This window comes from Hydra vulgaris, chromosome 04 (assembly GCF_038396675.1).
Source record: "Hydra vulgaris chromosome 04, alternate assembly HydraT2T_AEP".
Classification (NCBI taxonomy): domain Eukaryota; kingdom Metazoa; phylum Cnidaria; class Hydrozoa; order Anthoathecata; family Hydridae; genus Hydra; species Hydra vulgaris.
Window position 1 is genome coordinate 11,224,816 of NC_088923.1, and position 25,305 is coordinate 11,250,120.

Sequence of the window (25,305 nt, forward strand, 5' to 3'; positions counted from 1 at the left end):
AGTAATAATATATAAAGATTGACTATATCAAGTAATAATATATAAAGATTGACTATATCAAGTAATAATATATAAAGATTGACTATATCAAGTAATAATATATAAAGATTGACTATATCAAGTAATAATATATAAAGATTGACTATATCAAGTAATAATATATAAAGATTGACTATATCAAGTAATAATATATAAAGATTGACTATATCAAGTAATAATATATAAAGATTGACTATATCAAGTAATAATATATAAAGATTGACTATATCAAGTAATAATATATAAAGATTGACTATATCAAGTAATAATATATAAAGATTGACTATATCAAGTAATAATATATAAAGATTGACTATATCAAGTAATAATATATAAAGATTGACTATATCAAGTAATAATATATAAAGATTGACTATATCAAGTAATAATATATAAAGATTGACTATATCAAGTAATAATATATAAAGATTGACTATATCAAGTAATAATATATAAAGATTGACTATATCAAGTAATAATATATAAAGATTGACTATATCAAGTAATAATATATAAAGATTGACTATATCAAGTAATAATATATAAAGATTGACTATATCAAGTAATAATATATAAAGATTGACTATATCAAGTAATAATATATAAAGATTGACTATATCAAGTAATAATATATAAAGATTGACTATATCAAGTAATAATATATAAAGATTGACTATATCAAGTAATAATATATAAAGATTGACTATATCAAGTAATAATATATAAAGATTGACTATATCAAGTAATAATATATAAAGATTGACTATATCAAGTAATAATATATAAAGATTGACTATATCAAGTAATAATATATAAAGATTGACTATATCAAGTAATAATATATAAAGATTGACTATATCAAGTAATAATATATAAAGATTGACTATATCAAGTAATAATATATAAAGATTGACTATATCAAGTAATAATATATAAAGATTGACTATATCAAGTAATAATATATAAAGATTGACTATATCAAGTAATAATATATAAAGATTGACTATATCAAGTAATAATATATAAAGATTGACTATATCAAGTAATAATATATAAAGATTGACTATATCAAGTAATAATATATAAAGATTGACTATATCAAGTAATAATATATAAAGATTGACTATATCAAGTAATAATATATAAAGATATTAATATATATAGTAGTAAAACGAAAATGAATAAAAAAAAAGCAAAACAAATACAAAACTTACTGAAGAAGCAAATTTAGCTAGAACAGTTTGTGCTTTATCAATTGATTGGTTCATTTTTTCTGAAGATGTAACATTTATAGGTGTACTTGTCTTTTTAACTGAAGGAGTAACATTTAAGGATGTAACATTAGTTAACTTCTTTTTAATTTGTTTTTGTTGAGTATTAGATGATTTTCTTTTTCTTTTTTTCTTGTTTTCCTAATAATTAAACAAATAGAATCATGAATCAAGACATCAACAAATCTATATAAAGAACCTGTTTAGTTATTTATTTTTTCATAACTTTAGCGCTCACTGAACGAAAATAAATCAAGCAAGTACCTAAGAGCCAAACCTTTATTTACTTAAGTTTGTAGAATAAAAGAAATTTTAAAGGAGTGTATGGTTTTTATTTACATAGGTATGCATGAAGCATAAAAATTAAAATGCCTGTTTCTATATTCACAGTTTCTATTTTAGTTTCAGATTTTTTAAAACTTGAAAGTTTAAAAAAAACTCACTGTCACTGTATTTAAAACACTTTGTGAGAAAAATTGATAAAAAATATTTGTAATGCAAAAAATGACTTTTGAAGTAGTAAAATGTATGCTCATTTGTCTTTAAAACATTTTAATGCTAATAATCTGATCCTGACTAAATTGGGAACAGAAAACCATGAGGAAAAACCTATATAATTGTATAAGTTCACTTTTGATTCTAAAGTCACTTTAGAATCAAAAGGCAGGTGCCAAGTGAAATAAAAGAACTGCTTTTATTTGACAATTATCAAAATAAAAAACTTTTTTTATAAATAGTTACTGTTTCATCATCACTTTGCACAGAATCATATTCTTCTGAAGAAAAATCCTCTGTTGGTTCATAGGGACCTAAAATTTGATATTAAAAGATAATAAATTAGTAGATAAAAACGTGTGCATGAGTTACACTTGACAAACACACAAACATATACACATACAAACAAACATAGCATACATCCATAATTTATATTCCTGGGTTAAAGTTTTAACAAAAAAATTCCATCATGTTTCATCACGACTAACAAAATAACTTGGTTGAGCGAGTATAACTATAGGTTATTTTTGCATCAGGTCATCCGAAGCCAATTTTAGAATTTATTCATGTGCTTTTCGGATATATATATATACATATATATATATATATATATATAGATTGTTGCATTTGGGAGTACGGAAGGAAAAAAATGATTCTTATGCCAACAAATACGTCACTTTTAATTACCTTTGACTTTCGTCCAACATTTGCGTGTTGTCAGAAAGTTAAAACAATTTAATTACAAATTACCCATTTTTTTAAAAAACTGCAAAATCGCAAATTTAATTGACCAGAATGTTTTTAAAACATTCTGAATGTTTTTAATAATATAAACAATGTTTTTATTTTTATTTTTTTAATAAAATGTTTTTGTTTTTATTCATTTTTACTCTAAATCATGCACGGAGTGTTGCTACATCAACTATCTTATAGCCTGACTCGCAACAAAGTGCTGCTACATCGACTGACAATAGCCTGACTCGCAACGGAGTGCTGCTACATTGACTATCTTATAGCCTGACTTACAAGGGAGTGCTGCTACATCGACTGAGGGTTTGGTTAGGGCAGGCAGTCTATTAAGTAACAAAAAAAAAATTCCGGTCTTGCATTTTAATTTTTACTTTTTGTCAACAAAATACGGAAAAACTTTCCGACAACCAGTTAGGGGTTATATATATATATATATATATATATATATATATATATATATATATATATATATATATATATATATATATATATATATATACACATAGCAACCAGGTCAGTGATTTTTTGCTGACCTCAAACCCTTTTTTATTCATCAGAAAATCAGTTAAATAAAAAAAGTTTGATAAGTGATTTTCTACTAATTTATATATATATATATATACATATATATATATATATATATATATATATATATATATATATATATATATATATATATATATATATATATATATATATATATAAATATAATATAACTGTTAGAGGTTGGCAAAAAAATTTTAACACATAGGTCTTACAATAAAACATAGCAACCAGGTCGGTGATTTTTTGCTGACCTCAAACACTTTTTTATTCATCAGAAAATTTTCTGATGAGTCTTTATTAATGAAACATGGTGTTAAATAAAAAAAGTTTGATAAGTGATTTTCTACTAATTTATATATATATATATATATATATATATATATATATATATATATATATATATATATATATATATATATATATATATATATATTCTAAAAGAGAGCTTTGATAAAAGGTTCACAATTCAGGAGGTATAGAATGTTTTATATATTGTTGTAATGTATGATATTGCAAAAAACTTTTTTTTGGTTTTACTTATCATCCTTCTAATATATCATATCATTATGATTTTTTCATAGCTATGCCTTAGGATGTAATAGGAGCATTATGTAGAACAATTTGATGAAGGGAAATTAGTACAGCACATTGAAAGTTGACATTACAAATAATATTCTGTAACTTTAATTCTTAAAATCATTAAAATAATTTTATTTATCTCCACAATAAATAGACAAAAATGTTATTCAAGAAAATAACCAACAATTTTTAAATATATTTTAAATAAAATACTCTTAATGTTATTTAAAAAATTAATTGCATATTTCCAACAGTAAATGATGTATCTATCTGCAAAACCCCAACTTATGTTCAATAATATAGATATATACTTTAAGTTATTATAAACCTTTTATATAGTTTCATAATAATTGATACTAAACTATACAATTTTTCATCTTTTTTAAATAAGAAATAATAATGACTGTAATATGATAGTACATGAATCATGCAACTGTAGGTGTGTAAGCATATAGCAGCATAAAAATACAAATAATATCGTAACTCAAAAAAATAATATTAATAATAATATTAATTTTATGCTAAGTTTTTTTGTTTTGCTTAATCTAATAAATATGCAAACAGCATAAACAAAATTATCTGTTAGACTGCTCCATTTATTAGCAAACATATTTGTAAAGAAATAAGCCCTGATATGTCTAATATGCTTCTGAAATTTTATTTTATAATATTCCATTGCGACTCTTTCTCTTTATTTTTTTAATGTTGTCAACCCAAATATTTTTCATTGCTTTTCATAACACATACCCTTTTGCTCTAATTTATTGATATCTTTTTTACGAAATAGATTCAAAATGTTAAGCATTTTCTGAATGAGAACAAGCTAACAAACAATACAGCAGTTTCATTAAGTTTTTATCCTTAGTATTAAAAACAATTCTTTACTTGATAGAATATTCTGTCTGCTTTTCCTGCAATCAATAATATGTTAAATCAAATATAAAAAGATTTATAGAGATAAAAAGTTAAAATAAATAAAAAAAACAATAAAATCTGTAATATAAACCTACTTTCTTCATCTTCAATATTTTCTTTATCTAAGTCATCTTCTGAGTCTGAAATTAACCTCAAACGTTTTCTAGTGTTTAATTTTGGTTTCTAAAAACAAAATAAACTTATATCTCAATACTAAATTTTAATATAAAGTTATTATCATTTTATATTAGTAATATATATATATATATATATATATATATATATATATATATATATATATATATATATATATATATATATATATATATATATATATATATATATATATATATATATATACATGTATACACTCACACACACACATATATATATATATATATATATATATATATATATATATATATATATATAATATATATATATATATACATGTATACACTCACACACACATATATATATATATCAGTAGCGTAGCAACAAAAAATAAACCTCCCAAAAATTTTAATCTGGGCCCCTAAATTACTTCTCTGCTCCCCCCCCCCTTTCCTTTTCTTGACAAAAATTATACATAAAAACAAAAACCTTATTTTTTTAAATACAATTTTGATTTAATTAAATAGAAACCAAAATATTACACTATGCAAGTCTAGTAAGTAGAAAAAACTAATGAAAGTTTTTTTCTTGTCTTTATACCTTTAAATTGGTCAACACCTTTTAAATTTAATCGAGCTGCTATTTCTGCTTCAGTAGTTATTAAGTCTTACGAACAAAATGATTTGCGCCATTTTGTTCGTAAATGTGTTTTAATGTGCTTAAAGATCTTTTTGCAGTTGCTACGCTAATAAGTTACGTTAAATATAACATAAGTGCTGCTATAATATTTTTAAATGAGCAATTTATATCATAATGTTATTGTGGACACAGGTAAAATGCAATAATGCAGAAATTTTTAATGTGTAAAATGCAGGAAAAAAGTGCAAAAAATTTCTCCTAAGCCTAAGCTTATCGCTGCTTTAACCAAAACTCTTATTCAATAATGGTAGATTCAATCTTCTTAGTCTTTCGCAGTATAATAGATGTCTTTATCAGTTTTTAAATAAGAATTAAACAAAAATAGACACTGTATATTTATGGTGTAGTCTAATAATCACTTTATATAACTTGAGAATCATATTTTCATCAATGAAAGTGAATGTCTTTATTCATACCAAGAATTCATAAAGACTTTTAGACAACTGATCAAAAATGTGTGCTCCACATGGCGTTACATAAATAATGACTTCTTAATTACGCACTAGAGCTTTTTAGGGATTGATTTATTATACCTTTTTATTATGTTTCCCATTTATTCCAAAATATCTTAATTTTAACATTAGTCTGTTTTAAGGTAGAGAATCAACGCTTTGGCAAAATCGAGATTAGATCAATAAATTGATGAAATACTATAGAGATGAAATAATATCATAAGTCTCTATTAGATTAGTCACGCACAATTTATACATAATTTATACATAATTTATGGTAAAAAGCCATGATGATTTACAGAGAGCATTTTATTATTGTTAATGTGCTTAAAGATTTTGTTCTCAACAAGTATTTTGACTATTTTGCAGACTATTTTGAGTTTAGTGAAATAGGCTGATAGTTTTCAGTAAGTAGTTCAAACAGTCTTCTGTTTTTTTATAGACCGAACTAAAGTTTGCTAATTTCTAGAGTGTGAGTAGTATTCCAGAATTAAAGAACTTATGAAAGATTTTTGTAAATGGAAAAAATATTTATAGAGGTCTAGATTGGTAAGTTAATAATATCTGAAATAGAAAAACCTAAGTTGTCATTATAAGTTTATTCAGGTTAATATCACTTTTTTAACAATGGAAATTATTCAGAGGGATGTTAATATATATTTTTTTTAAATGTGCTCTTTTTGCTTTAAATATTTCGGTTTTCGCGATTAAGAAGATAGCAGAGAAGAAGATAGAACAATTAAGAAGGTAGCAGTTTATTTTAAGTTTATTATTATTATTCTATTTAGATAAGCAGTTGATATACCAAGTGGATTTTGTTCGGATTAGGTTTTTAATATGTGGAGTAGGGTACATACTTTCAAAATTTTTAATTTGGCGGATCATTTTTATGGTGCCACTTTATGTGAATAATAATTTTTATTTAAGTGGAATTGCACTTTTTGGGAAGATAAATTGTTGATTTAGGTATAAACGCAAGGGAAGGGGGCAGGGGTTATACTTTTTAAGTCTTTGAAATCTAAAACTGAATAAAATTCTTTTTATGTATTACTATATTTTATGAAACATAAATAATTTTTTTAATTCCTGGTTCCCCATGAGTACCCACTATTTTTTTTCTGAAATCACTGTAATAAAGTCTACTAAATTAGAAGAAAAAAAAAATCTTATTATAACCAGTGTTGATCCTAGGTTACCTGTGGTTTGAAGTGGAGGCACATTTTCAAAAGTTTTAGCTGCAGCCTTTTCTAGAGGTCTATAATTTTTTATTTAATTGTATCTTATCAGTAAATTTTAAAAAATTTACAAGCCTACCATATATAGAAACTAAAAAAATATTTCTTTTCACTTCTTAAACTGCAGGTTTTGTATATTGACTCATCAAAAACCAACTTTTTATACTTGCAAACAATTTTTTCGTTTTTTTAGGTAGCCATTATACTGTCTTATTTAGAAATAGGTGTAACATTAGCTCTGAGCCAAGATAATGGAACCTTGCCAAATTTTATTAAAAGTTGAAATATCAGAGTTAATGGAACTGCCATTGATGTTGCACATGGTTTTAAAACAACCGAACTAATATTATCATCACTTATTGACTTATTTCCATCAAGCATTTTCAGGTGTTTGCGAACATATTTTGATTAATGGTTATATCTGAAGTTAAAGCATTTGTTTTGGATGCAAAAAGATTTATTGGCTGAGTCAGTGGTGTCTTTGTAAATACTGATTGAAATTGATTGTTGAGAATGTTTGCTTTTGTTATTCCATTGCTGCTTATTTGATTTAAGTCTAAAGTTAAGGCCGGTATTTGATTGTTCACTATCTGTTTACTATTAATATATGCAAATAGTATTCTGCTTGTTGTATGCTAGTTTTGACTCATAGAAACATAATATTTGTTTGCTGTTTTTCTTTACCTCCTTTTTAACATTTGTATACACCTTGATGTAAGCTCCATTTTAAACTCTTGGATTGTTTACATTTTTGTACCACAGCTCTTTTTTTAGCTTAACTACCTTCATTAATTTGTCTGTGATCCAGGGTTGCCTTTCTTTGGGTGGTTGATTTGATGCCTTTGAAATAATTTTTTTTTGTGTGTTGATGCATTTCAGTCTCCCTCCTTAGATGACAAATTGAAAGGGCTAGTTGAGTACTTTGTTTGTCTATAAAGTGTCTTTTTACTTCTTTTTTTGTTTTAATTTAGTTTGTTGAAAGTATCAACTTTAGATGGATTTGGATCAGGACTAACTGATTTGACAAAACTTTGTTTTTGTAATTGTCAATTTTAATAGGCTTTTTTTGGTTTACTACTGTTCCTAGTTTTCTAATCTTCAAACTGGACAACAATCGCTTGAGTAGTTAGCTAGTCTTTTGGAGCACTTATTTTTGCTGGAAGTTTAGGGACTATATAAACTGGACTCAATAACACCTTTTACAGCAGTTTTGTCATCAATATGACTAATTGTGCTAGGAAGATCATAAATGATCACACAAGTTGCTTTAGTTGGTTACATCTTATTTTTCTGTTTGGTAACCTTTGCAATAGTCTTTGCTGCTGTTGATGTGGGGTTAGCTACAACTTTTGACCAAACTGTTGTATTTACTGCGCATGTTTGTGAAGCAATTGTTGTTGTTTAATTTGTTGTTTAATTCAAGTTTAAGAGTGGTTTATTTCATGTGTTGATATTATCTGTGAGAAATCCAGTCATGTCTTGAAGTTGTTAGTTAGTGTGGATATTGGATTGTGTTCAAATTCCTTTTCTTTTCTTTTTGCCATTAATACTATTATTCTGTATACTAATAATACCACTCTAAATAACAGTGGATTACCTCCTATCATGCTTTAAAAAGGCTACTACCCTGAATAACAGTATATAACCTCTACCTACAAGTTAAGAGGGCTTGTTGGGCATTTTTTCGTGCGCTAGCATTAAATTTCAAATGGAGACAGTAATAACTTCAAGGCTTTGTTAAGAAGCGTTAAATAGTTGGCATTTAACCATTTCGAGTTTGGTCATTTAAGTTATACCAAAAAAATTTTCAATTGGAATATTTAAACAGCCTTTTGAAATAATTAAAATAATATTTGATTGCTGTAAAAGTTTTTCACTACAATTGTGAAATAATTTTTTTTATTATAAAAAAAAGAGTTAAGTAAATTTTTTTCTACTTAAAATTTTATATATATAATATATATATATATATATATATATATATATATATATATATATATATATATATATATATATATATATAAATATTATAAATATAAATATTATAAATATAAATAACTGAATATATATATATATATATATATATATATATATATATAAATATTATAAATATAAATAAGTAAATATATATATATATATATATATATATATATATATATATATATATATATATATATATATAAATATTATAAATATAAATAAGTAAAGTATCTGGACAGTTACTTTCTGCTAATTTTTGGTCAAGATCTTCAATAAAGTTCATAATGTAAGATCTTTTAAGTATCCTAGTAGCTTAGAATAATATAAGTAAAAATCACAAAAATCATAATTTCTATCTTCTGTAACATTTAGAATTGATTGACAACTTTTACGATGGTGAAAAGTAAAGAATTGACAGAAGTTGCTACGAAAGAGATTGAAGTGAGATTGAAGAAACAACTCATAGAACTTGAGTTAGCCCTCAAACTGTTAGAAACAGGCTGCATGAGTATGATTTACATCCTAGAGTACTTGCCAAAAAAACATTACTTAGCAAATGACATTGCAAAGAGGCTTATGTTTGCAAAGAAGTATCAAAACTGGATCATTGATGACTGTAAGGAGGTATTATGGCCAGACAAAAGAAAAATATGCCTTAATGGTTCAGATGGTAGACATTGGACACATAGAAGACCAGGTAAATTAAAGCAACAAAAGCATGTTAAACAGACAATAAAGCATGACAATTATGTTATGGCCTAGTGATGCTTTAGTTGGAATGGTGTGGGGCATATTAATGTTAGAGAATACATTGACTTTCCCTAAGCATGTTGAATACTTTCAAACCATATGTTACCATCTGCTCCAGAGTTATTCGATGGAGAATTCGTATTTCAGCAAGATGTTGATTGAAAATATACAGCAAAAAATACCAAAGCCTGGCTCCAAGGCAAAAATATAGAGGTGTTAGAATGGCCAGCACAAAGTCGAGACTTGAATCCTATAGTAAACCAATAAAAAGTAGTCAAAGAACAAAATGGTAAGCTTATATTGACAAAAAAATATATATAACATGGCGTAACAGCCTGTTTGAGTTGATGTCTAAGAGAATTGACAAATTATTAACTAATAAAGGAGGATGGACTAAATATTGAAGGAATATATGACAAAAAAGAGAAATACTTTCTACAGTCATTTTAGTCTTTTCTATTTTCCACAGTCATTTTAGTTTTTCTTATCAAAAGAGACATCTACCTAGTGTAGTAAATGATTGATTGTACACTTAGAGTTGTCGAGAGCTACAAAAATATATAACAGTATGAGGTTTTGTTTAATATAGAATTACATCTAAAAATTGTTTGTTCTTTTTTTTTCATAACTCTCTCTCTCTCTCTCTCTCTCTCTCTCTCTCTCTCTCTCTCTCTCTCTCTCTCTCTCTCTCTCTCTCTCTCTCTCTCTCTCTCTCTCTCTCTCTATATATATATATATATATATATATATATATATATATATTTATATATATATGCATATAGATATACACACACATATAGTAAAGAACTTAGATTTACAGTTTGTGGTAAAAAACAGCTCTTCGCTTATCTGTGGTATTTAAACTGACAAAATTAAGGTTAGATTATAACAAAAGCATCAACTTAATTGCGAGAACTAACTAAATTTAATAAACTAAAGGCAAATTAAAAGACTACAATATTTTTAAAAACATTCTGAATGTTTTTATTTTTATTTTTTTACTGTAAAACATGTGGGGAGTGTTGCTACATCGACTATCTTATAGCCTTCTGCTACAAAAAAGTGCTGCTACATTGACTATCTTATAGCCTGACTCACAGTGGAGTGCTGCTACATCAACTGATAAATAGCCTGACTCGCAATTGAGGGCTGCTATATCGACTGAGGGTTTGGTTGGGGCAGGCAGTCTACCAAATGATAATTTAAAAAAAAAAAGTTTTTCTGGTCTTTATATTAAATTTTTTTTTAAACAAACCTAAAACTGTTATATACAAAAATACCAACCACAGTAAAAGCACTCAAATAACAACTAGTAACTACTAGTACAAAAAATTGTAACCAAAATACAGAGTATCATTGTCTAACCAAGTCTGTGTGTATTGATCTGCACTGACTTAGTTAGACAATGATACTCAGTATTTTTATAAACACCAATTTTCTGTAGTTGTAGTTACTATTATAGGTTTTGGACCGTGGTTGTTAATATATCACACACACACACACACACACACACACACACACACACACACACACACACACACACACACACACACACACACACACACACACAAACACACGCACACACACAGATATATATATATATATATATATATATATATATATATATATATATATATATATATATATATATATTATATACATACATACATACATACATACATACAGGGCTCAATTTAACGGTCGGGCATCAGATATTGTTCAGGTAAAACATCAGATTGTCTGATCAATTTACAAAGTAATCAAACATTTTGTTTCCGACAGGAATTAAATCCTACAAAATAAAGCTTGGACAGGAATGGCGTGCGATCGAACACTATTGCTGACCTCGCAAATGATGCTTTGATGATTTAAACATTTCAGAAATGCGCTGAAAAAAGAAATGTTAAGCTAAACTTAAACTAAGAAAAAAATTGAAAAAACTAAAGAATAAGCAAATCATTTCCGTACAAAAAAGAAAATAAATTAGTAACCATGAGCAAGATCTAGTTCTCGTTTCTCGTGAGAAATGGGACTTCTCATGAGAAACGAGAAATAGAAAATTCTCGCGAGAAGTAGAACGAGACTTAAATGTTATATTTTCTAAATTGAAAATTATTATAATTTACAAAATGCTTAAAAATTTGTTTTTTTAATTAATTAATATTTTGACTCCGTGATTTTAATTAGATTTTTAATTAGATTTTTTAAAAAGATTTTTAAAAAAATCTAATTTAAAAATTTTAATTAGATTTTAAATATTTTTAATTAGATTTTAAATACAAAAACTTTTTGTATAAAACGGTGCACTTTCGACTTAATTTCATTAGTTTACCAGTGGAATTCAACTTGACACATATTGTTCATATTGAAAAGAAATATTCTTGCTTCATTTCAATGATCAAAAATGTCACCAAGAAAAAACAAAATCTGGAGATATTTTCAAAAAACAAGTGACAGTGCTGAATGCAAGGCGTGCAAAAAGTCTTTGAAAACAAAAGATGGGAACACAAAAGGACTTCATTGTCACCTCAAAAAAAAATACAGCCAAGATTACGTTGAGTATTCTGAAAAAACTGACGACTCTCTTCTTCCTCCTCCTAAGAAGAAACAACAAACCATGGTCGAAATGCTTGAAACAAAGTCCAAATATGACAAAGACAATTCCATTCAAAAACAGTTTGACTCTGCAATGGTGGATTACTTTTGCATTGATCTGGCATCCTTTTTAGCAGTCGAAGGAAGAGGTTTCAAGAAATTGTTTGACATTGCAAACCCTAAACTGAGCCTTCATCACAGAACAACATATTCAAGAAAGCTTTCAATTCGGTCAAGAGAAGTTCAAGCTGGAATGAAGAGCATAATAACTGAGATTAAGCCAAATCTAAAAAGTGCTGCATTTACTTCTGACTTTTGGACTTCTAAAGCTTAGGACAGCAACATCTCTTGGACTTTTCATGCTATTGACGAAAATTGGAGACTACATCACTGGACACCCCATGTCCAACAGTTCCTAGGCAGACACACAGGTATCTTAATTGAAGGAAAGCTGGATTCTTTCTTAGAAGAATTAAATTTGCCTGCTCATTTGCCAATGTACTGCGTGAACGAACAGGCAAGAAACATGAAACTTGCAGTCAAATTTTCAAAGCGCCTTGACCAATACTTGTGCAACAATCATATTTTGCAATGTGCAGTTCGAGACTTATTTGGAATGACTGCTGAAATGGATGATGTGTTGCAAACATGCAAAGATTTGGCTTGTTTAACTCACCAATCAACAGTTGCAGCTGAGTTGCTTGAATCAAAATCAGACGCTCAAGGAATCAATTTTAGACAGTTACGCCAATCTGTTGACACAAGATGGAATAGTGAACTGGATTGCATGGCTTCTGTCCTACATCTAAAGAGTGCAATTATCAGCTTAAGTGCAAATAAAGATATTTTTTCTTCAAAGACCATCAGTGCATCACAGTGGAAATCAATCGAGGGAGCAGTAGAAATTTTGGCACCACTTAAAGAAGCTACAGAAACATGTTCGGCTGAGTCTATTCCAACAATTAACACTGTCGTCGATTCTCTTTATTTAATCCATGACAAAATTGATCAATTTATTGAGACGGATGGAAAAAATGGCTACGGTGTCTTGTATGCAAAAAACTTGAAAAGCTGCATTGAGAAAAGATTTTCTCTTTGTCACCTGGAAACTTATTGAGTGCTGCAGCAAACTACTTAAATCCTGCTTTAAAGGGACTTCACTTGAAGCTCTTCAAAAAATTTCAAACCACAAAAGAATGGTTAGCCTCACAGGTTAAGGATAATGTTGAGTGCCAACCTGTTGCCAGAGTCCTTTCAGCAGATTTGTCCCCTAATTCAAAACTGAAGCGCAAGTTAAACGTCAGACTTGAAACACAAGAGCCAACATCTGAACTGAATTCTATTTTGAGCGAAATGTGCCAGTATGAATATCTCCCTGATGCCAAAAAAGACTTTCCGATTCTTGATTGGTGAAAATTGCATTCAAATACATTGCCAGAACTCTCTTCATTAGCTAGACAAATTTTAGCTATTCCAGCAAGTTCAACTAAATCAGAGAGAGTTTTTAGCTCAGGCGGAAATGTCGTCCGATCATCCAGACACAACTTACACCCAGGAAAAGTAGAACAAATCATCTTAATCAGAGAAAACATTGTCTTGTTGGAAAAGTTTGGCAAAAAAATTCTGAATTAATATTTGAAAAAGTTTACATTTGACAAATGTTGTGTCTATTAGTCAAAACCATGTTTACATTTTTTTTTTTTACTTGGATTTTAATAAATTTGTTTTCAAAAATTGTTAAATTTCTCGTCTTGTCTTGTTCTTGGTCTCACGAGAAGTACTAGCTTCTTGTCTCTCGCTCATGGTTATAAATTAGCTTTAAAATAGAATTAAAAAAACTGAAAGTTAAAATTACTTTTTGTTACAATTTTAATTGCATTTGAAAAAAATTACTTTAAATTTAACTTTTTAAACATTTAATTAAAGTTACGTAAAACACCTTTACAAATTACTTCTCTTGATTGTTTAACAAATGAACAAATTTTATTTAAATTATTGATAAGTGAATCTAAATTATTGAAAAGAAAAAAACATATAATATTTAAATATAAAATAAAGTAATATAAAAAAATATATAATATATAAGTTGTATAAACATTTTTTTCAAAAAGTTGCAAAAAAAATTTTTTTTGTTAAAATAATGTAGTCTTTTTAAAATCGTAATTTTCAATTATTTAAAGATTTAATTAGTAAGTCAAGTTCTTTGTTAAAATAAAAAATAATAAAATAAAATAAAACAACTAAATTATAGGAAGATAATTTAAAGTAACTTAAAAAATTTTTTTTAAAGATTTTTAGAACATGGAAAAATAGTTTTGAACATTTAAATTTATCATAAAAAATACATACCTGCAAAAAAAAAAATTTTTTAAGTTTATTTTAATCGATCATTATAATTAATTTTTGATTTTATTTAAAATCTTCACGTAAAACAAAACTTTGAAAAAGATCAATGATTTAAAGTTATTTGTAATGTAAGGGTTTTTTTTTGCATTTAAATTGTTTAAACATCGAAACAGTCAAATCGTAAAGAAAAAAAAAAATAAGCGTTGTCAGTTACAGCATGAAAATCTAAAAAATCATACAATAAAAACTATTTTATTAAAAAACAAAAATCTGCAATGAAATATTCTAAATAATAAGGCTAAAAACTACAACTTAACTAGACGTTAAATAAACTTAATAACATAACAAAAGATTTTGATTAAATAAAAGCCTTAAAGATTATATTTTAAAAATTTGATTGAACACTGTCTGACCCAAACAAGTTTTGATCGGACATTGTCTGAGACTTTAGAAAAAAATTAAACTGAGCCCTATATATAGTGCCGGTTGGTGGCATGTGCAAAGTGTGCAAAGCACACAGGTGACAAATTTTAACATCAACAGTACACACACACACACAAATATATACACACATATATACACACACAAATATATACATACATACCTTAGTGTCCTCATCAGAATCTGAAGCTTTACAAACATAATATAAATCAATTCTCTCTGGAAGAGTTAAATTTAATGCAGCTTCAGCTTGCTTAAAAGCTATCTTTAGATCTTCTTCGTTGGAAGGTTGTAGCTCATCAAACTGCTTGACATTGCTAAAATATAACATAAATAATATAATTATTACATAATAATAATATTAAAAATTATTATATAATATTATTGTTCAATATGATATGCATAAAATATATTTAAAAATATATTTTATACATATCACATTGAGCCTTCAAAGAATAAATGAATTCAAAAAAAATAGGCGATTTTGTGACAATTTGTTACAAGGGTGAGGGGGGAGGATTTCAATTTTGTGATGCAACATTTTTTTTTTTATAGGATCAAACCAAAACCCTCTGTTGATGTATCTACATGTTAATTGTAAAATCAACTACGCCTAAATCTTACTTAGTTGCTAAATCTTACTTAGTTGCATTAACGGACTGTTACGGCTGTAACAGTCTTTGTGCAGTGCATGTTTTGCGCTTTGACTTTATATGCTCCAAGTGCAGAACTTTATTTAGTTAGTGCACTTAAGATTGCAGCAACAAAAAAACAATCTTTGTGCACTAACTAAAAAAAAATTTTAATATCCTTACCGAGAGGCAAACCTAGAACCCTTGGTTTACTAGCCTGAAGCGGAATCCACTCGGCCACGCTAACGTTGCAAGATGGAAGAAAATTGTATTTATAAAATAATATTTTTGCACATATAATATATTATGTTTTATATATTATGTATATAATACTTTGCATATATCAGAAGAATAGGTTTTTAAAATTGGTATCATGTTTAGAATAGCAATGTTAATTTAAACAATTTTACACGAAACTATTGGGGTGAAAAAAAAACATTAAATAGACTGAAAAGTACTAATTAATTAACTCAAAAAAGCTTAGAGAATTATAGACATTATTATATTAAAAACCATTTTGTATTTTGTAAAATTCTGTATCCCCCTCCCTCTAAAAAAGTTGTAAAAAAAATTTTTGTGGGGGAAGGAAGGGGGGTACAAAATGGTTGCAAAATATTGGGGGAGGAGGGGGGAAGTAAAATAAAATATTTATGAGTGGAACAAGTTTTTCCAAGATTACAGAGAGGAGGCCAATGACCCTTATTCTGAACATCCCAGCACATCAAAAACAGATAAAAAGGTAGAAGCAGTAAAAAAAAGAATGTTTTGAATAATTGTTGAAATAATATTAGAGAAGTTGCTGAGGAATTTGACTTTGGTTTAGGCCATGCAAAGTTTTCAGATATTTTAGACATGAAACGTGTGTCAGCAAAGCTTGTTTCTTTGACCAGAAGAATCATTGCACAGATATTGCTCAGAAGCTGTTGAATGATGTCAGTGATGACCCAAATTTTTTTTTTTACATCTAACTTCTAACAAGGCTGCAAGCAACTACTATTAAAGAAGTTACAAAGCAAGACAAAAATTAACAGACTTATACAATTTAATTACAAATTATACCATTCAGGAAAGCAAGATAAATAGAGCAAATTCTAAAGAACTGATGTTTGAGGAAAAAAACTAAGAATTTTTGGACTACTTAGAAACAGCCACAATAAAGAGGTGATATTAATTGAATGACAAGTAAAACAAGAATGAATTTTAGTAGGTGTCACGCTAGAGTAGGTAGACGCTAACTCTTTGGATCTCATTATTGTATTTATAGAAAAGAGAAAGAAAAGCAACATTAAAACGATGTTTTAAGGGGTAAACAGATTCTATCTGATGACTAGCCTTGCACCTCTTCTTCATCTATTTGGCGGGCACAGATGTATTTTTAATACATTGATTCCAGTTTAGGATGCTGAATGCTGGATCTTTGTGACTCGATGCATGGGTTTTGCTTGTGTCTCTGTTTTTATGACTAGGCAAGTCATTCTATTATCTCCTAATGAGGGGACAGCTCTAAAACTCAGCTTTATGGTTCTGAGGCCGGCTGGTAGTCAGGTTTCCTGAACTCTGAGGTAGCTCTAAGAGAGGCTGATTCCATCAACAGCTGAAAAATTTCAAAGTATTAACAGTACCATGTTGCGCATAGACGGTGTCCCTGTTTGTACTTTTGGTGTGCATTGCCAAGGCCAAATTTGGAGCCCTTTGTTACGACTTAGGGTTTATTAATAGTAATGAGGCAAACAGTGTACTGAGTACTATCTATGAGTCAAGTTCTTTAACAAATGAATTAAAAATGAATGAAGTACCAAAAACTATACAACACAAAAAAACATTGTCATCACCAAGTTCTCTAGACCTATCATTCACTAACAGTCGTGGTCTTCGAAGTAACTTTTCTTCTGTTGAGTCTAACCTCTTGCAAAGATCACCAGATCTACTTGCTCTTTGTGAGACTAATTTGAGTTCAGCTGTCTCATCTTGTGATCTTAGTGTTGATGGTTACCTTCCTTTAATTTGTAAAGACTCCAATAGTCGCATGCTTGGCCTGGGCATTTAGATTTGTAAGAATTCACCCATTTGTCAAGAAAGTAAGTTTGAATCCACAGACTATTCTTTTATGTGCTTTCATTTAGCACCACTTCACTCTACCACCTTTTCCCTTATTCTGTATCGCTCTCCTTCATCTCAAGACAGCACTCTTTTTGATGTTATTTCTGATCATATTGACAAAGCCCTCTCTCTTTATCCATCAACCAATATTGTTGGTGTCAGTGACTTTAATGTTCATCAAACTGAATGGCTTAGCTCTAGTGTCAGTGAATCTGCAGGCATTAAAGCCCACAACTTTTGCCTTTATCAATCCATTACTCAAATAGTCAACTTTCCAACTTGCTTTCCAGACAACCTGAATCATTTACCTTCTCTACTCGACTTATGTCTTGTTTCTGATCCTAGTCAGTGCTCAGTTTCTCCACGTTCACCCTTAGGTGCTTCAGATCACAGTTTGATCTCCTGAAACTATTATCTCATTCTTCTTCATCATCTGAATCCCCCAATCATTGTACCTCATACAACTACCTTAAAGCTGACTGGGATTCTTTCCATAATTTTCTTCATGATGGCCCTTAGGTAGTGATCTTTCGTCTTCCTGTTGACTAATGTGCTTCTTACATAACTTTGTGGATTCAGGCTGGCATAAAATCTTTTATTCGCAATGGACGATTCCAGGTCAAGCCTCGCTCTTCTCCATGGTTTTCCTCAGATTGTGCTGCTCCAATTGCCAATCAAAACCATTACTTCCATATCTATCAGCAAAACAATTCTTCAGAAAACAGGCGTCTGTTTATTATTGCTAGAAACCATTGTAAAAAGGTTTCGTCTAACGCTAAAGCCCGCTATTCTCAGGTAATGAAATCTCATATTTCATCACAAAAATTAGGCTCTCGTGACTTCTGGAGAATCTTTAACAGTATCTATAATAAGGGCAAATCTGTAATTCCACCTCTCTTGTATGGTTCAGACTTAGTCACCTCACCTAAAGAAAAAGCTGAATTGTTTGCTAAGAACTTTTCATCAATATCATCTCTTGATTCTACTAGTTGCGTTCTATCTGATATTGCCAACAAACAGGTTGATCCATTGCTTGACATTCATATCACTCCAGCATCTGTATCTAAAGTGATTTCCTGCCTAGACTCTTCTACAGCTTGTGGCCTGGACAACATACCTGTTATTGTCTTGCAGAAGTGTTCTCCGGAGCTGTCATCTATACTTTCAAAACTATTCAACAAGTGCTTATCAGAGTTTTCCAGCCTGCTGTAAAGCGGCATCTGTTATCCTTATTTTCAAAAATTCTGGAGAGCGATCTGATTTCTCTAACTACCGTCCCATAAGTCTTCTTCCTATCATAAGCAAGGTTTTTGATCCTTTAATTAAGAAACATTTAATCTCTTATCTTGAATCTAATAACTTACTTTCTGATCACCAATATGGATTTCGATCTTTTCGTTCTACAGCTAATATGCTAACAGCAATCACCGATAGGTTTTATCATGCATTAGATAAAAGTGGAGAGGTTAAGGCCATTCCTCTTGACATTCCTTCTTAAGCTTTTGATATAATTTAGCATGCTGGTCTTCTCCATATCTGGCAACATCTTTCAGATTATCGAATCTTTCCTTTCCAATTGTAGTATAAAAGTTGTCCTCGATGGATAGAACTCTTTTTATTCAGTAACTTCAGGGGTTTCTTGAGGTTCAATCCTTGGCCCTATACTCTTTTTAATTTAGATTAATGATCTTCCAGATATTCTCACATCTAAGGTGGCATTGTTTGTTGATGATACTACCATTTATTCTTGTCATGATAAGAAGCCAACACTTTCTGATTGCTTGGAGGGGGCATTTGAGTTTGAAAAGAATCTCACTTCTGCTACAGCATGCAACTCACAGTGGCTGGTGAATTTTAATTCAGATAAAACCCAATTTTTTTCAGCCAATCATTATCGCAATAATTAAGATCTTCCTATATTTATGAACGGTAATGTACTTGATGAGTCATCTACCCTTCATCTTCTAGGATTGACTCTTACTTTTGATCTTTCTTGGAACCCATATATCAAATCCATTGCAAAATTAGCATCTGCTAAGGTTGCATCTCTTTATCGAGCTCGACACTTTCTTACTCCGGATTCTATTCTCAATCTCTATAAATCTCAAATCCGGCCTTGTGTGGAATACTGTTGCCATATTTGGGGTGGATCTTCTAATGATGCCCTTTATCTTTTAGACAAGGTGCAAAAACGCATGGTAAATATAGTTGGACCTGTTCTTGCAGCCAACCTCCAACCATTATTACATTGTCTTAATGTTGCTTCTCTTTCTTTTTTCTACAAATACTGTAATGGGCACTGCTTTAAAGAGCTAGCGTCTCTTGTGTCATTTATTATAATTGATTCTAGTGTTACTTGACATTCAATCAAGTCTCATCAATGTTCTGTGACTGTTCCTAAATACTCCAAAAATTCTTATTCCTCAAGTTTTTTTACCTTGAACATCAGTTCTTTGGAATTCGCTTCCTTTATCTTGCTTTCCTGTCATCTGTCAATCGTTATTTTGCTCTACAATCTTAATCTTTTCTCTTCCAGTAACTTTCAACTCTAATTAGTGGTTGCTTGTAGCCATGTTGGAAGCAAAGATGTTTAAAAAAAAAAAAATGTGACAATGCTTAAAGGTTGGCTGCAAGAACAGGTCTAACTATGTTCACTATGCGTTATTGCACCTTGTCTAAAGACAAAAGACATCAATCTAACCATACTTGGATAGATAAGAAACATAGAGATAGAGAATTGAGTCCAAAATACAATTGGCAATCACAATAAAGAGATGCAACTATAGCAGATACTAATTTTGTGATTTTCGGAATAAGAGTTAATCCTTAAAGACGAAGGGTAGATGACTTATGAAGCACATTACAGTTCATAAATATAGCAAGACTTAGATTATATTGATAATGATTAGCTTAAAAAAATTGAGTTTTATCTGAGTCAAATTTCACCAGCCACTGAGAGTCCCATGCTGTAGCTGAAGTGAGATCTTTTTGAAGCTCGAATGTCCCTCCAAGAAAACAGAGTGTTGGTTCTTATCAAGACAAGAATCAATGGTAGTATAATCAGAAAACAACGCCATCAGATGTGAGAATTTCTGAGACAACTTTTATACTGCAATTATCTAATGCTCGATAAAATCTATCAGTTATTGCTGTTAACAAATCAGCATAAGTTATTAGATTTAAGATAAGAGATTAGGTGTTTGTTAATTAAAGACTAAAAAACCTTGTTTATGACAGTAAAAAGACTAATGGGATAATAGTTAGATGAGTCAGATTGCTCTCCAGAATTATAAAAAAATAAGAATAACAGATGCCTATATCAACAGGCTCCAAATGTGGCTTCAACAATGTACACAAAAAGTACTAACTAAGACACTTTTCATGCGCAATATGGCACTGTTAGTACTCTGACACGTAACATCTGTTGATGGAATCAGCCTCTCTGAGAGCTATCACAGAGTTCTAGAAACTACCTGCCAGTCTCAGAGCCATAAAACTGAGTTTTAGACCAGTACCCTAATAGGTAATAATAGAATGAGTTATCTAGTCATAAAAATAGAGACACAAACAAAACCCATGCATCAAGTCAAGAAAATCCAGCATTCATTCCTAAACTGGAAACAATATATTATTTAGATGGAGTGTGAAGATATAGAACAGATAGTCTGTTTACCACTTAAATATTTGCCTAGGAGGTCTTCTACAACGCAGTAGCCAGATACATTCAACATCTGCCCAAGATGAGTATTTTTATCGAGACATCATCTTTAGCTTTTACTTAACCAAGGCAGGGTGTGTGTTAAGTCAGAGTTGGCTTCTCCAAGCCTTTCTTTCAAAAAGTGTAACCTACAAGGCAGCTGGAAATGAGGCATTTTGTACAGGTTTACATATGATCAGTTGCAGGATAACTTGACAAATAGGTAAATTCTTACATATTACCCAGCCCAAGCATGTGACTATTGGAATCTTTACGAATTAAAGGAAGATAACCACCGGCTGACTAGCTGTCACTGAAAGATTTTATCGTGCATTAGATGGTAGGGGAGAGGCTAGGGCTATTGCTCTTGAAATATCTAAGGCTTTCAACAAAGTTTGGCATACTGGTCTTCTCCATAAGCTTGTTTCATATGGTGCATGTAGAAAAGTTTTTGAGATTATCAAATCATTTATTTTTAACTGCTTTAATAAAGTTATCCTTGAAGGCCAACACTCTTCTTTATTTTTAGTAATGTCTGGGGTACCTCAAGGTTCTATCCTTGGTCCTGTTTTGTTTCTTATCTACATTAATGATCTTCCCAACAATCTTATATCTAAAGTAGCACTTTTTGCTGATGACTCAACTTTATACTCCTGTCTTGTTAAAAAGTCTTGTCTTTTCGATTGCTTAGAACAGAAAGCCGATTTTGAATCTGATCTCACTTCTGTAACAGATTGGGGCTCAAAGTGGATTGTAAATTTTAACTCCAACAAAACTCAGTTATTCACTGCAAACAACTATTGCAGTACTGTTGACATTCCTATACTAATAAATGGCAACCCCCTCACTGAGTCCTCTCCTTTGAGTCTTCTTGGATTATTTACTCTTTCCTGATTTCATTCTCTACCTCTACAAATCTTTTATTCGTCCTTGTATGAAGTACTGTTGTTATATTTGGGCTGGTTCTTCTAATGATACTTTTTCTCTTCTATACAAGGTCCAAAAAAGCATTGTAAATGTAGTTAGACCCACTCTATCTGCTAAACTTGAGCTTTTTTCCCATCGTCATAAAATTGCATATATTTCTATTTTCTCCAAATACTATCATGATCACTGCTCAAAGGAGCTATCATCTCTAGTTCCATCAAATAAAACTCATTTTCCCTTGACTCTTGATTCAGCAAAGTCTCATTCTCTTACTGTATTCGTCCTAGCATTCTCTAAAAACTTTAATTCATCTAGTTTTTTTCCCTGCACCTCAACCTTTGGAACTCTCATCTTCATGTTTTCCTGACTCATACAACCTTTAACTTTTAGTCTTCTGTCAACCATTTCCTTGCTCTATAACGCTATTCTTTTTTTTGCTTGTCACTCTCAACTTAATAGCGGTTGCTCGCAGCCTGCTGGAAGTGAATAAGAATTTTTTTTTTAAAAAAAGGCCCAGTAAGCAGGTTTAATAGGCACTGGTTTCCAATAATGCATTCAACCATTGATAGTAAAAAAATAGGCTTATTAAAAAACTCTGGCAACTCTTATGTGAACATGAGAAGTTTAAAATATTTGTATTTTTTGATAGTTGGGTCTTTGGTCTTATATGCTGTTAATCTTAGATCAAAAGAAAGTTTTAGAAAAATTTCTAAGCATCTCAAAATGGCTGCTAATTAAACTTTTCTGGTGAAGGGGCGTTATACTTTTAGATATTTTTTACTTCTTAACTGCAACCAGTTGCTTATATTTGGCCCACTTATAGTAGATAGTAGTAGCTGATCAAAGATCCCTTTAATTTAAGGTAAAGGGTCTATAGAATTGGAAACTATTTGAAATGGCAAAATAACATTGTAACATATACATGTAGACAATGTTATTTTATTATATTTGTTGGTTGATTATGATACCTGTTTTACTTTTAATAAAGCTTTCTTTAAATTTTTTTTTTCTTTTTTTTGTTGTTGTCATAAATAATTTTGAAATTATGCCATAAACAGTATTATTAAGTCATTTTGACTATTTTTAATTATCTTTTTATTATGTATTTTATTATTGAACAAAAAAGTGTATTATAAATCTGTTATAAAAATTTTTTTATTTGAAATACAGGTAAAAAAAATAGAATGATTTTTAATAAACAATAAAACAAAAAAACAAGCATAAAACAAAGTTTAAAAAAACTTGTCATTTGCTAACTCTTGTTTTTAATGTACTCATATACCATAAATATTCTCAATATTTTATATTTTAAAGCAACTTCTGCATATGGTATATCTTAAGAATCTGTTCTGCATATACTACATGTATTCTGCATATAGAATATACAGAAGCTATAGTATATACAGAAGCTGTTTTAAAATATATAATATTGAGAATATTTATGTAATATGCTTTAAAAACAAGAGTTAGTGAATGACAAGTTGTATCTAATTTTGCTTTATGCTTGTAAGCTACTTCATTGGAGTACCAGTAGAGCTTTATGTTTCTGTTACCTCCTTTGTAACTGTTTTGAAATTTTTAAATATTTTAAAACAGACACTTCAGTGCACTATCAATGCTAGTACAAAAACTTACATTGTAAAATTAATTTTAAACCTTTATTATTAATTTATTCATTTATTTATCAGGAATTACAGAGAATTATGTAGATGTTTTAGAGAAAATAAATTTATATTCCTAAAAAATACATAAAACATGCATGAAATGTATCAAACAATATAAATGTATCAAATATATGGTATACAACCATTTTATAAAACATATGAAAAAAAATGATAGCATAATTTAAAATTGAAATTGTGAATAATTTAAAATTGTAAAAATGAAAACTTTAAAAATATTAAACAAAAATAAATTAAAAAAATAAATAATTTAATAAGAAAAATTAAAAAATGACCTAATTTTAACCCAGTCATGAGTAGGCGGTTCTCCAAAAAATTGCACATGAACTTCCAAATAACTTTTTAAATGTTTGTTAGTTGCTGGATCTTTACACACTAATGCGGGCCAAAAAGGATAAGTATCTAATTTTGCCCAAACTAATTCTCCTACTAAAAATGTTTTGTTGTTGTTGTTGTTGTTATTAGTGGTTAACGGTGTTCCTGGACTTTTATCTTCGACTTTAGATTTTTTTGTTGGTACAATATTATTCTTATTAGGAGCTGGAGATTTTTTAAAATACGAAAACAAAGTTGCCATGCTCCTAATAAAATTTTACTATTAAGTAAATGAAATATTTATGGTGATCGCTAAAACACTGAAAAATTGTGCTAATTGCGCACATGTTCTTAAGAATTAAAATTTTCGCCGGATTTTTATAGCGGGAAATTGTCATGGTTTTTATAGCGGGAAATTGTCGTTGTCATGGTCCGTTAAGGGGAAAAAAATGTTTTTTGATTCCCAACATAATCATATACCAAAATTAGTTTAAAAAAAAAATACTACTTATTATAATTAGGAATGCTCAAAAAATGCAAAGAAATCAATATAAAATGCAATGAAATCAATGAAAAAGAAAACAACATTTTCTCAGCCCTTTTATGACTTTGAACTGATAGCACTGATAGATAATATTTGATAAGATACTGATAGATAACATTTGATAAGATACTGATAGATAACATTTTCTCAGCCCTTTTATGACTTTGAAGTGAGAGCACTGATAGATAATAATGGAATAAA

At 29.1% G+C, this 25,305-nt stretch overlaps 1 protein-coding gene across 1 annotated transcript in view; it reads right to left on the reverse strand.

The window, feature by feature from the left end:
- The window catches only part of LOC100209507 (DNA mismatch repair protein Msh6), a 109,146-nt gene extending 84,206 nt beyond the window's left edge, over nt 1-24,940 (reverse strand). The window contains exons 1-5 of the mRNA XM_065795435.1: nt 24,521-24,940; nt 15,371-15,524; nt 4,691-4,778; nt 2,052-2,119; nt 1,254-1,451 (exon numbers count right to left, since the gene is read on the reverse strand). Coding sequence (XP_065651507.1) covers nt 1,254-1,451; nt 2,052-2,119; nt 4,691-4,778; nt 15,371-15,524; nt 24,521-24,822 — 810 coding nt within the window. The 5' untranslated portion in view covers nt 24,823-24,940. The remainder of the gene's footprint in view (nt 1-1,253; nt 1,452-2,051; nt 2,120-4,690; nt 4,779-15,370; nt 15,525-24,520) is intronic.
- Between the last annotated feature and the right edge of the window lie 365 nt (nt 24,941-25,305).